The sequence below is a fragment of the Wickerhamomyces ciferrii genome, contig 00273 (genome assembly GCF_000313485.1).
Source record: "Wickerhamomyces ciferrii WGS project CAIF00000000 data, strain NRRL Y-1031 F-60-10, contig 00273, whole genome shotgun sequence".
NCBI classification, from domain to species: domain Eukaryota; kingdom Fungi; phylum Ascomycota; class Saccharomycetes; order Phaffomycetales; family Wickerhamomycetaceae; genus Hansenula; species Hansenula ciferrii.
The window spans coordinates 1-13,502 of NW_011887467.1; the positions used below are offsets into that span (position 1 = coordinate 1).

The window sequence follows — 13,502 nt, forward strand, 5'->3', positions numbered from 1 at the left end:
CCAATCTACATTTTTAAAAACTTAAGCTTCTCGTTAATGGTGATATATAATTAAGATATTAAATTGTAATTGTCCTTAAGGGATATCTAAATAGTATTAAACAGTCTATATATATATATCAAAAAAAATCAATATTATATAACAGCTGGGACTAAAAATAACAAAAAAAAGAGACGGTATCTAAAAAAGCATTAAACTTAATTAATAAATTTAGAAAAAGAAAATTGAAGAGATAACCAATAATAAGGCTGATGATTTGAATTGTAATGATGAGCCCGAACCTTCATAACTTTGAATAGCTGGAACTGTACTAACTGATGGGTTTGAACCACTTGGTGTTGAATTTGATTGAGTAGCAATGGTTGGGGCTGGGGCAGATGAGTTTGAACCTGATGTAGTTGGACTTGAGGAAGCTGGAGCAGATGGGATTGATGAGGTTGATTGAGTTGATGGAGTTGATGGAGCTGATGGGGTTGAGCTACCTTCAGTTGGAGTTGATGGGTTTGATGGTGCACTTGATGATGGAGCTTTTGGTTCTTCACCTGATGTTGATTCTTTTGGAGAAATTGATCCACTTGGTGTAGTAGCAGTAGCAGTAGTTGAAACATCATTTGAATGGAACTTGGTGGTTGTAATTGTAACAATTGAATTACCTGAACGTGTAGTGTAAAAAGTAACAATTTCATCAGTTGGAGTTGATGGAGTTTCAGTAGTACTTGTAAGAACTTCTGGGACACCATTTGAGCCAGTAGAAGTAATGATACTAGTGAATGATGAAGCTGGGGTTGATTTGGATTCAACTGATGATGATGATGGTTCAACTGGTTGAGATGATTGAGAAACTGGTGATGATGATGGTTCAATTGGTTGAGATGATGGCTCAACCGGTTGAGATGATTGAGGAACTGTTGATGATGGAGTAACAACTGAAGTGACAACAGTAGATGAACCTTCACAAGATGGACATGGAACAGTTGAAATAACAGTGGATTCAGTTGAAACGTAAACAATAGATGATGATGGGTTCTTTGGTGATTCTGAGTTGAAATGTGGAACATCAACGTCAACAGTAATTGTTTTATCACCAGATGAATAAGGAGCAGTAGTGGTGGTAGTGTAAGATTGATCCCAAGTTGAAGTGGTGGTAGTGGTGGTTGTTGATTCTTCTGGTGAGCCTGGAATTGATGATGGGGCAGATGAATATGGAACATCAACATCAACAGTGATTGTTTTATCACCTGATGAGTGTGGAGCAGTAGTGGTGGTAGTGTATGATTGATCCCAAGTTGAAGTTGTAGTGGTAGTTGTTGATTCTTCTGGTGAGCCTGGAATTGATGATGGGGCAGATGAATATGGAACATCAACATCAACAGTGATTGTTTTATCACCTGATGAGTGTGGAGCAGTAGTGGTGGTAGTGTATGATTGATCCCAAGTTGAGGTGGTGGTAGTTGTAGTTGATGGCTCAACAAATGAACTTGATTCTGGAGCTGATGAATATGGAACATCGACATCAACAGTAACTGTTTTATCACCTGAAGAGTATGGAGCAGTGGTAGTTGTAGTGTAAGATTCTGACCAAGTTGCAGTAGTTGTGGTTGTGGTTGATTCTTCTGGAACTGGAACATCAACATCAACAGTAATAGTCTTATCACCTGAAGAGAATGGAGCAGCAGTTGTTGTAGTGTAAGATTCTGACCAAGTTGAAGTAGTTGTAGTTGTAGTTGATGGTTCAGCAGATGAGGTCGAGCTTGATGATTCAATAGATGAACTTGAGCTTGATGATTCAATAGATGAACTTGAGCTTGATGGTTCAGCAGATGAGCTTGAACTTGAAGCTGGAATTGAACTGCTGATGATTGAGCTTGAACTTAAACTTGAAATTGGAGCAGATGAACTTAAGCTTGTTATTGGAGCAGATGAACTTGAGCTTGAGCTTGAAGCAGATGAGCTTGAGATTGGAGCAGATGAGCTTGATGATGGAGTTTGTGATCCTGGAACATCAACATCAACAGTAACAGTGCTATCAGTAGCTGTATGTGGACGGGTGGTGGTTGTAGTGTATGATTCAGACCATGTAACAGTTGTAGTGGTGGTGGTTCTAATGATTGGGGTAGCTGTAGCACTACCATGTCTTGTAGTAATAGCAATATCTTGGTAATAATTATCACTTGTTGTTTTATCATTTGAACATTTGATATCATATTCAACTTTATTTTTCAAAGTAAGAGCAACTGAATCTTGGAATTGGAAAACAGTAATGAAAATTCTATAACCAGCTGGAACATCAGTGTAATTGAATGATAATTGATCTTCTTGACAAGAGTATTCAAAATCTGGTTCTTTGTATGATTTAGGGAATAACCAATCATTTAAATCATTTGTAATAAAGACTTGAGTGGTATCATCACATTTGATTTGACCTCTACCTGGGAAATCAGCACCAAAATCAATAGTAACTTCACCTGATTGAGAAGCACCTTCATCACAAGCTGGCAATAAGAAATTATCTTCAACGGAGTTATAATCAGTAGTGTGTGAGAATGGATAAATACCATTGGTATAGTCAGTAGCAGCTAATGTAATAGTATCAGATAATTTACCCCAAGTAATGGTGTTTTGACCTTTCTTAAAAGCTTTAGCAGCTTGAATTTCAACATCAGCAGTACTACCACCAACACCAAAGAAAACAGTAAATTCAAAATCACCACTAATAGAATCAAAATCTTTCAAACCATCACCAACATTACAGGTTAAAGTTGAATGATCATAACGATAAGAACCTGATTGTTTGTAACATGTGAATAAAGTTTTACCATCTGAAGTAGCATCTAAAGTATCATCATCACTGTTGAATTTCATACGGTAAACATTTGGTAATTCTAATGAGAAATCATCACCAGCATCATATTTGGAAGTATCTTCAAAATTAAAACCAAGTTTAGCAGTCCATGGAGATAAAGGTTTATTGTCACCTCTTTGACTTGATAATGAAAGACTTGTGAAGATATCATCAGCATCAGCAGCTGATGTTAATTGAACCAATAAAATAAATGAAAATAAATAATGTAACATTTTATAAGCGAATGTGATGGTTATTTGATGAAGGATTAAAACAGATTCAAAACTAAAATGAATGAAGGATTCAAACCCTTTATATAATTTTTATTCTATTTTACCTCAATTCAATGAAGCATGTTATATCCAACTGTAAATAAATCATGATGAAACAAATCTTCATTTCAGCATCTGTTGTTGACATTTCTAGTTTGGATGACATGTTGTCTTGAGATTTTGATGAATGTTTTTGAGGAGACGATTGAATATAATTTATGCCCTAGGTAAAATCACAAAATTAAGTAGTCAATTTTTACCTGAGAAGATAGCGATAAAGACCATTGAGTTCACCATGAAATTCTGATTAAACATCATCCTCCAAAATAACAATTATCATACCTCAACGTCTTGCTATGTTTGACTTTCCATGATCATCAACCTTATCCATCACACCAAAACATATACACATCCGTAAATAACATGTTGATATTAACGAGAAAAAGCGAGCCTCATTGATGTGAAGATGTCTTAACTGCATTCAGTAATACCCTTAAGCGACATGGAAAATGCATAAGAAACTTCCATGACATTGAATAAACTTCCTTATTAGGCCTCCAATGACACAAAATTGATGTAGGATCTCAATTCCCGAGCAGCAAAAATAGAAAAACGAATTTTGGAACACCAAGCATCGTGAGCATCGGCAAATATTTTCAAGTAGGTTTCAAGATTTTGCAAATAGAAATTCATTTTTTTGCCATTGAGATCCTTAAAGAGTAAAAAGTGTTGATGTTTTTTTTAGTGTACTAGGGAACCCGTGTTGTGATGACAGTCACTCAAACTGGCCCAATTGGTGAAACATTGCAATTCACAAGGATCTAATGTAGTCTGAGTTAATCATCTGACTCTGAAAATGGAATCTGGATTTTGAATCGAGTAATGAGACAGCTTTAATTATTTTGCATGTTAAGAACCTAAAGCTGGTACGCCTAAATCAGGGGGCATACATAATCTGGTAGAAAAATATTGTTAATCCTAAAAGGTAATATAGGATAGCTAGCTAGTACATAGCTGGGTACATACAGATCTAATATTATAATCTATCACATATATATGATCTTTACGTCAACAAGTCAAGTCTCTAGAATAGATAATTAATTATATATTAAGATTGATTATTAAATGACAAATATATTTCACAATAAATTATATGCAAGTATGCGATACTATAGTACTGAATTATAACACAAATAATATATAAAGAATAAAAAAAAGACAACACCGATTAAAATCAACAATTTAAATTTTGGTGTGAGTCACGTCATATACCATCTCTAACTTCCAAGAATTCTAAATACCATTTTTTAGTCATTCTACGAGCATCTTTACCCCAGATGATCATTGGGATTGCCAACATAGAAACACCAAAGTTGATAACTGCTAATGCAATATAAGTATTTTCAGTTCCTGAAGCTTCTAACCATAATGAACAAGTGAATGTGAAAATACAACTGATAGTATTATTAATGACAGCAACACAAACCATGGATTCTAAAACTAATTCAGAAGCTTCCATGACATAACCAAGGGCAATATCCCCTGCTGAACCGTATGCGAACCCAATGAAACCTAAACCAATGTACATAACAGGACGAGCTAGCATACGATCAGCACCGATACCAAACATTAATAGACCAGCAGATCCAAAAATTGCGGTTAATGAGATGAAATATAATCTAAACTCAGCTTCAACAACACCGTTATTACGACGAGCCATCCACAAAACGATATAATCACTGATTGTACCAGCATAAACACATCCAATAACTGCACCGATTAAACATGGAACGTTCATCATAGCAACACCAGCATTTGAATAATTATATGGAGGATCATAGAAAAAAGTATCTTCAGTGGTTAAATAAAATGATAAAAATGCATTTTGCATACCCCAAAAACAACCTGAGAGAATAATACCTGGAAAACAAAACATTTTCAAGTTAATAACAATATGTTTCCAATATTGTTTAAACCCCCAACCTTTCAAGTTTGAAGCTGGTGTAATTAAAGCAACCCTTTTCCAATAAGAGTTCATTTTTTCTTTGGAACCATCAATTAATTCTTCCGTGGCTTCTGGGTCTTTTTGAGAACGAGTGATAACTGTAGTTTTCTTTTCATCCCCATCAACTGTTTTTTCATCAGCTGAATCATGTTCTTCAACCAAATCATGTTCTTCAACCAAATCATTATTATCACCACTATGTTCACTTGAATTCAAAGTTGTTCCGTTATCAAGACCATTGATTGATTGTTTTGATGATAAAGGTGTAACATATCTATTTCTTTCGAAAAAAGTTTCTTCAGTAGCGAAGAATAAAACTAATAAAAGAACACCTGATACAATAGCACCAATCCAACCAACCCATCTAAAGGTTGTTCTATTGGCAATATAATTACCAATCAAAGGTGAAAGGTAAGTACCAACAGATGTACTTAAAATATAACCAGTCAACACGGAACCTAATTGATGTTGGAAATAAATATCAGTAAGGGATAATTGAACAGCAGCTTCAGCACATGATTCACTAATACCAACAAATAATTGTGACCAAATGGTATCAGATGTACTTTTTGAAAAACCAAACCAAATAGCACCAATTAAACCTAAACCGATAGAAATAATATATGGTAATTTTCTTCCATAAAGATAAGAGAAAGGTGCTAAGAATAATGTCCCATACCCAATACCAAGGAAAAGAACACCAGCTCCTGTATTCATGGCATCATAACTGATACCATAAACTTCATTTAAAGAATCTTGAGTGGACCCTGCATCATTTGAAGTAGCAGCAGTAAAAGCTGTAATGAATGCCATAATGGCAAAATGCAAATATTTTCTTGTTTTACTCCAATTTAAAGGATCATTTGGAGAATCTGAAGGTTGAGGAATTAAGATTAAATCACCTTGTTTCTTTAATTTTGATTTATATAAAACTCCATTTTCTAAATTTAATGATGAATAAATGTTATATGTCCCAGGAACAAAATCTGGATGGTATTTGTTGGTGTATTGATCCATTAAGTCAGCAGCTTGGGTGCATAGCAAGGCCTATAAGAGGGTAGATGGTGTTAGATAGGAGGAATCAAAGAAGTTTGGTGGAAAGTCCCTTGTGAAAAGTTTTGAAGTTGTTGATTTTTTGATTGATTTTTTCCAAAGATAAAGGTTGCATTTTTTTTTTTTGCGTTACTTTTTTTTTCTAAGAACAATCTCGGTGCTTTTCCGTTTTGGGAATTTGTTCAAAAGACAATGCAAAATGTTTGATAGAATACGAGAAAAATTATTGATTACTTATCAGATGATGCTCTATGTTTTATGGCGACTTTCGTTGTATCCAGTGACACTTTCAAACTGATTGTACACTTCATAAATTTAAGCTTTTATAACAAAGTTGAGTGTCAATCATAAACGCTTATATGTACGCCGAGACACCGAATAAAGCCTATGAGAAATCACAAATTATTAACAATTCGTGAAGTTGTCTACTTATAAAATTATACGCCTCGAAAAGTTAGAAATATCGTAAAACGTCTCTGATTTGTGCACTATACTATTTATTTATATACAAGTTTAAGTATGCTTCTATGCTCGTCATTTATCATTATTATATCACAACAAATTAGCAAAGTCTCTAACGAAATTTGACTTCTTCAATGTTAATAATTCACCTCTAATTTGTTCAAGATGTGGATTTGAATAATCTGGTGTACTCAACTTATCAAAAATTGATTCAAAATCTGGATCAGTTTCAAGGTATCCCTTCACCGTGTTGATCAAATCTTGTGAATATAATTTTTCTAGGTATGTCTTATGAGTATTGTGAGAATATTTAATATTTAATGATTTGGAAATGACATCATAACTAATATAAAGATTTGAATCACAATATTCAGTCTTCATTTTCCTTTGAATTCCAGATATTGATCCAACTCCAGAACCAGCTTCAGATTCATGTAAATTTCCATTTGAGGATTGATCATTTATATCTAATTGAACATGATTATTTGAAGGTGAATTTATATCATCAATACTAGTCTGATTTATATTATTATTACTATTTGAATTACCATTAATATTGTTATTGTTTGATCTTTGAGTTGTTTTGATATCTTGTTTACACTTGTAAAGAACTTTAATTGCCTTCGGGTATGGTTTTGTTGATAAATTACTACTACCTTTAGAGAATTTGAACCCAGATGTACTAATAACAGGATTAATAAACTGATGGTTTAAAGTTTGCATGATTTCATTTAAATTATTTGATGATTGATCATCTGAAGAGTTAATTTGAAGATCTGGTATAGTATCATTAGGCTCAAATTTTTTTAAAAGAATCAAGTTTTTAAGATCTGAATATTTTCCTGTGTCGATACGAGTCAAATATTCACCGAAATCACTAAACACGTTCGAGTCAAGAGGATTATCAACACAATTACCACAAAGTTTGTAGCGACCGTTATCATTTACATCGCGCAAAGCACCGCAATAGAGACAATAATCTGCATTAGGATCCTTATTTTCACTATGAACCAAACTAGCATTTTGAATAGCTGCAAAGATATTTTTAGTATCATTTGAAAAATCAGTAGCTGCATTCTTGTCTTCACCGCCATCATGTTCAGCACCTGATGGAATACCTTGATATTGTTGTTGATGTTCTTGACCTTGATGTTCATGACCTTCAACTTGAACTTGACCTTGATGTTGGTGATGTTCTTGACCTTCAACTTGACCTTGATCTTGGACTTGAACGTGTTGATGATGTTGGTGGTGTTCATCTTTTGGTTGTAAACCATGATCTTCAGATTGACCTTCTTTTAACAAACTTTCATCAATTGGAATTTCTTTATCATCAATTTTTGCTTGTTGAGGGGCAACTTGATGATATTGTTGATGATATTGTTGTTGGTGATGATCTTCAGGTCTATGTTCTGGTTGACGTTCATAAGTTTGTTGTTGAGATTGTAAAGAAGCTTGATTGGCAATGTTGATAATCTTTGCATTCAAAGCATCTTGTTGTCTCAAGTCCGGAACATTGATATGTTGAGCAGCATTATCAACAGCAACAGCAGCAGTGGCAGCGGCAGCAGCAGCAGCATCAGCAACACCAGCTTCAGTTTGACCTAATTTTTGAAGCTTCTTGAGTCTCTTCTTCTTTCTTTCGATCTCCCTGCATGGTTTACAAGTTCTATACTTCAAAGTTTCTTCAGTTTCATCAGGAGATCTCTTCTTTTTACAACGACGGCAAATATTTGGGGTAGACATTTTGGTAAAAGCTCAAAAAAAAAAGCTAGCTAATTCAATTCCACGAATCCTTCCTTGAATCAACACTACCAATTATTTACCAACACACCTAATGCTTCAAAACAAACCGTTTAGTTGATTTTGTCGCGAAGAAGTTGATAAGGTCAAAGTGAGAAAGTGAGAAAGTGAGGAAAGGTGAGAATTGGAGGAAAGGGGCATTTAAAAAACATTTTCGTGAAATTCGTGAAATTCGTGAAAAACTCCTTAAAATACGGTTTGAGCAGCAAATAATAAAAATTTTGAGTCAGCCAGCGCGGATTCGCGAATTCGTGAAATTTGATTGGTTCGCGGAACTCTAAAGCGCGGAGAATCGCGGGTAATTCGCGGCATCGGGCGCGGTATTTTTAGCGAATCTGGTAAGTTTAAAGTTTTGTCGTTTGAATAGCACGGGGTTCGAATAGGAGTCAATACTTTGCTTGCTGTTTTCGTGATTTTCGTGGGTGATTTTCTTTTTCTGATTTCGGAGTAGAATAAGACAAACTTTAAATTTTCCAGCCTCAGTTTAAACTAAAAAGAAGATAGGAATACCTCCAAACAAAAACAAAAACAACACCTCTATTTAGGATTTCAGAGGAGCAAAAAGATACAGTAAAAGTAATGATTCCGCCCAGGATCGAACTGGGGACCTTTCGCGTACCTTTAAATTGTTAGGCGAACGTTATGACCAACTAAACCACGGAACCAATTTCTGAGTTTGGAAAAATGATGGTTTTTCCGGCTTTCTTAATTCTGACTAAGCGATTACTAAGCATGAATTAGATAAAGTAGTGAGCACTGAGTGCCATATAGAGTACTAGAGTATAACGTATGCATTATTATAGTAATACAACAAGCAATACATTGATAACTAACTAGTTAGTAGTATAGTCTATAAGCATAAAACTTCAAATACATAGCTATACATATATAATTGGCCTGCAATTTCTATAGTTTATCACCTTCACGACGTATGATATTATCAATATGCCATATCTTCAATTGAAATACCTGAGCTATTACACATGTCTCTGAAAATCTCATTCTTATTGAACAGCTTCAATGGCGAATCATACTCTTCCAGTTCACCTTTTTCTAAAACTAAGATCTTATCATATTTCACAATAGTTTTCAATCTATGGGCAATACATAGGACTGTACAGTTTTTAAATTCATTGGAGATTGTGTTTTGAATCAAGGCATCTGTTTCATAGTCAACACTTGAAGTTGCTTCATCCATAATCAAAATCTTAGTTGAACGAACCAAAGCTCTTGCCAATGCAATTAATTGACGTTCACCTAATGAAAAATTAGAACCGCCATCTTCAACAAGAGCTTCCAAATGAAATTTATTGGCTAAAGTTTGAGCGTTATCAGCTTTAGATGATTGATTTTTTAAAGCACTCAATTGGTCAATCTTAATCAAACCACATCTTTTTAAAACATCCCATAGCTCAAAATCTGATCTTTCATTAAATGGATCTAAGTTTCTTCTAATGGTACCTTGAAATAATACTGGATCCTGTGGGATAATAGTCAACTTTGATCTTAATTCATGTAATCCCAATTGGCTGATATCAACACCATCAATCAAAATCTTCCCGCTGGAAAGCTCGTTCAATCTATATAGCGTAGCCATTAATGAGCTCTTACCTGCACCTGTTCTACCACAAATACCCATTTTTTCACCACTCTTCAAATCAACACTCAAATTCTTTAAAACTAAAGGTAGCTCGGGTCTATATCTGAATGAAATGTTCTGAAACTCTATGGCACCTTTCTGTGGCCATGATTGATGAGGTATATTGTCCTTTCTGTGATAATCTGCTTCCTGATCCAGATCATTTGCATAATAGCATAATCTTTCGACAGAATTCATTTCATTCTCAGTTTCTGAATATGACAGTAAAGCTTGTGTCAAACTTTCACACAGTCTCAAAACTGATGTTGTTATTAGCCCTGTTGATCCAGCACTAATATTGAAAACCCTGAACAATGACAAGAACATAACAATTAAAGCAACAGCGGTGGCCATTGAATCAACAACCATTATGATCCATCTCTGGTTTGCCACGGTGACCAAATAAGCTTCATTCAATTGGTCTAAGTACCTATCATTCTTGTTAACAAATATTTTTTCAGATTTATATAATTTTATAGTTTCCAGTCCACTCAATACTTCATTGAAATTGTTATAGACAAATGACCTTCTTAATGCTTCTATTCTTTTGACTTCCCTAGAGGTTGCTTGGTAATAATTTACTGTGAGTAAAAATATAATAGCTAAAGGTGGTAGAGCTAATGCAAACCAAGGAAGATAAATAACACACAATATTAATACTCCAAAAATAGTGGCAGCTAAGTGTAAGAAAATCTTTAACTGTTCACCAATCTCATTATCCAAAGAGTTGGTATCTTTGGTAAACCTATTCAAAATTCTACCCATTGGTGTTGTATCAATGAAACTCATTGGTGTATGAAGAATCTTTGTCACTGCACTCAAGTTCAAAGTTTTGGAAGCTTCAGTAATAAAATATCCCATTCCGCTTAATTCCACACATAGAAAAATGAACCCTAGTATAACGATACCAACATACATCCCAATATAGAATCCGTTACCTTGATTGAATTTATTGTCAACCCAAAATGATAGCCAAACACTTGAAAACAAACTAATGAAAATTGAAAGTGTTAAAGACAAAAGTAGGAAAGGTAAAGCAGATATACCAAAAACACCACGAGAAGCTTGGTAGTATTGTACATATATCCTAAAAGGTATACTATCATTGGCTTTTTGTTCATCTTCAACTAATTTACCATCACTATTAAGCTTAACTGTCTCAGTTTGTTCATTTATATCTTTTCCAGATTTAGAGTTTTCTTCTTTATTACTTTCTGTAATAGCATAACTCATCATTGATCTATATCTGGAATTGGTTTCATATAATTCCTTTTGAGTTCCAACATCTATCGAGCCATCGCCATTCAAGAAAATGATTTTATCAGCTCTAGAGACTAATGATAATTGATGAGTAGCCAATATTCTTGTTTTGCTCGACATTTGTTCCAAAAAGCATTTTTCAACGATATGATTACCAACATTAGCATCAACTGCACTTAACACATCATCAAGAAGGTATATGTCTTTATTTGCATAAACTGCACGAGCCAAATTGATACGAGCTTTTTGACCCCCAGATAAAGTTACACCTCTTTCACCAATTTCAGTCATATCACCAGCTGGCAATAATTTTAAGTCCGCTTCTAAAGCACAGTTTCTTAGTGTGTTATGATATCTATTAGCGTCAAAGTCATTGCCAAACAAGATGTTCTCTTTAACAGTAGAGTTTTGTAACCAAGGTATACCACAAAATAATATTGATCCATCTAATGAAATTTCACCTGAAGTTTGTTTCATTAACCCAGAAACTGCAGATAATAATGAGGATTTACCAGATCCAATTGACCCCATCAAGACAACAAATTCACCCTTTTTAATGTTGAATGTTATATTTTTCAATCCGTTGGATAAGTAGTCTTCATCATTTACGTTGCGGAAATTTTCCCATTCAAAAGAACCATTTTCAACTTTTAAAGCAATTTTGGGGTCTGATGGTACTAAATATTCAATTTGTGATGTTGAATCTGGAGCTTCAAGATATTCAGAAATTCTTCTCAAACTAACAATAGCAGCAGATGTAAATGATATAAGCATTGGTAGATCTGTAACAAATCCAGAAAGAACATTGAACAAAGCTAAAGATGAGAAAATATTACCTGGGTTATTTCCTGGTGTAATTGCATACAATGTTAAAAATGCCAACATTGAACTAAAAGTGGGTAAGCTGACAGCAACTGATAAGATACTATTGATAGCAAATTGGAACTTGAAAACATATGACATTTCTTTATTTCTAGCTTGGATAATTCTTTCTTCATATGAATCCTCCCAAGAATAAAATTTAATCATCTTCATAGCATCTAAAACTTCTCTAATTAATGATACTCTTTCATCTGTATATTTTGCAGCACTAGATCTCACGCTGATCATCCATTTAGCAGGAAAAGTTAATAGTGGAACACCGATGATAAATAATGATATACCAGCTAACGAAGCAGCACCAATGTTTGAAATCAATAATGCAATACCAATGATTATAGGAATTGGTAAAGTCAAAAAATGTGCACAATAAGTTATTCCAATGTTAATTTTTGCTATATCTCCACTCATCAAAGAGACAATTTTCCCATTAGGGAAATCAAATCTTGTTTTAGAGCTCGCAGATATGGATTTTTCCAATATGGCTCTTGTTAATATAGAGTTTGTATGAGCACCAATAGTTTTAGTATTATAAGCCGCATGAACTATGGAAATTGTATTAAAAAACAAAACAGCAGCTATACCTAAAGCAAATCCAACACCTGGTCCAACTGATCTTGAAGGGTCAATTATTCTTAATTCAACATTTTGGATAAGATACTTGATTAACAAGGGAGCAATAACTTGAAAGACATTCCCAGAAGCCTTCAAAGCCAAAGCTTTTGAAAATTCCCATTTAAAGACAGTTACTATGGCCCTTAAAACTTTCCAATTTCCTAGTCTTTTATCTGGAGACGTGGATGCATCAGTAAGCTGATCAAGCTTGTCTTTAAATTTTTCATAAACCACTGAAATAGAGCTTTCTTCATCTAATTTCCACAGGTCATTAAATTCCAACGTTCTTTTGTATCCTCGATTCAACAGTGGTATGAGCCAAAAGAAAAACAATCTTGATATGAAGTTGACCCTTTTATGTGGGAAAGTTGTTCTCTCTTCATCAGATTGCACTATGGGAATTCTTTTGGACAAGAATGGTGTCATCAATCTTTTTGACCCCTTAGGCTCATCTTTGGTTTCCAGCCCAATGTCTTTATCCTTGAACAACATCGTTGGCTTTTGGAAAATCAGCTTTTAGTAGTGTTACTGATAAACAATAGCGAAAGATCCATTGTTTTTATATGCACATTGTGAATTTCACCAACTTCATCGTTACGAATAGACTGGCTTGCTTATAAAAGGTATAAGTCCATTTAGACCCGCGTCCTTTACCTATCTACAAATGCCACA

At 34.2% G+C, this 13,502-nt stretch overlaps 4 protein-coding genes across 4 annotated transcripts; all 4 read right to left on the reverse strand.

The window, feature by feature from the left end:
• Positions 1-210: 210 nt before the first annotated feature.
• Positions 211-3,075, reverse strand: SAG1 (Sag1p; the record flags this gene model as incomplete). The annotated part of the gene is made up of 1 exon (XM_011273027.1): positions 211-3,075. One exon carries the CDS (start codon positions 3,073-3,075, stop codon positions 211-213), a length of 2,865 nt encoding a protein of 954 aa, XP_011271329.1.
• A 1,303-nt stretch (positions 3,076-4,378) lies between these two features.
• Positions 4,379-6,136, reverse strand: HOL1 (Hol1p; the record flags this gene model as incomplete). The annotated part of the gene is made up of 1 exon (XM_011273028.1): positions 4,379-6,136. The coding sequence occupies one exon, from the start codon at positions 6,134-6,136 to the stop codon at positions 4,379-4,381; it is 1,758 nt and encodes a 585-aa protein (XP_011271330.1).
• Positions 6,137-6,724: 588 nt separating this feature from the next.
• BN7_6402 (uncharacterized protein) lies at positions 6,725-8,380 on the reverse strand (the record flags this gene model as incomplete). Its single annotated transcript, XM_011273029.1, has 1 exon — positions 6,725-8,380. One exon carries the CDS (start codon positions 8,378-8,380, stop codon positions 6,725-6,727), a length of 1,656 nt encoding a protein of 551 aa, XP_011271331.1.
• A 997-nt stretch (positions 8,381-9,377) lies between these two features.
• On the reverse strand, positions 9,378-13,322 carry YOR2 (Oligomycin resistance ATP-dependent permease; the record flags this gene model as incomplete). Its single annotated transcript, XM_011273030.1, has 1 exon — positions 9,378-13,322. The coding sequence occupies one exon, from the start codon at positions 13,320-13,322 to the stop codon at positions 9,378-9,380; it is 3,945 nt and encodes a 1,314-aa protein (XP_011271332.1).
• Between the last annotated feature and the right edge of the window lie 180 nt (positions 13,323-13,502).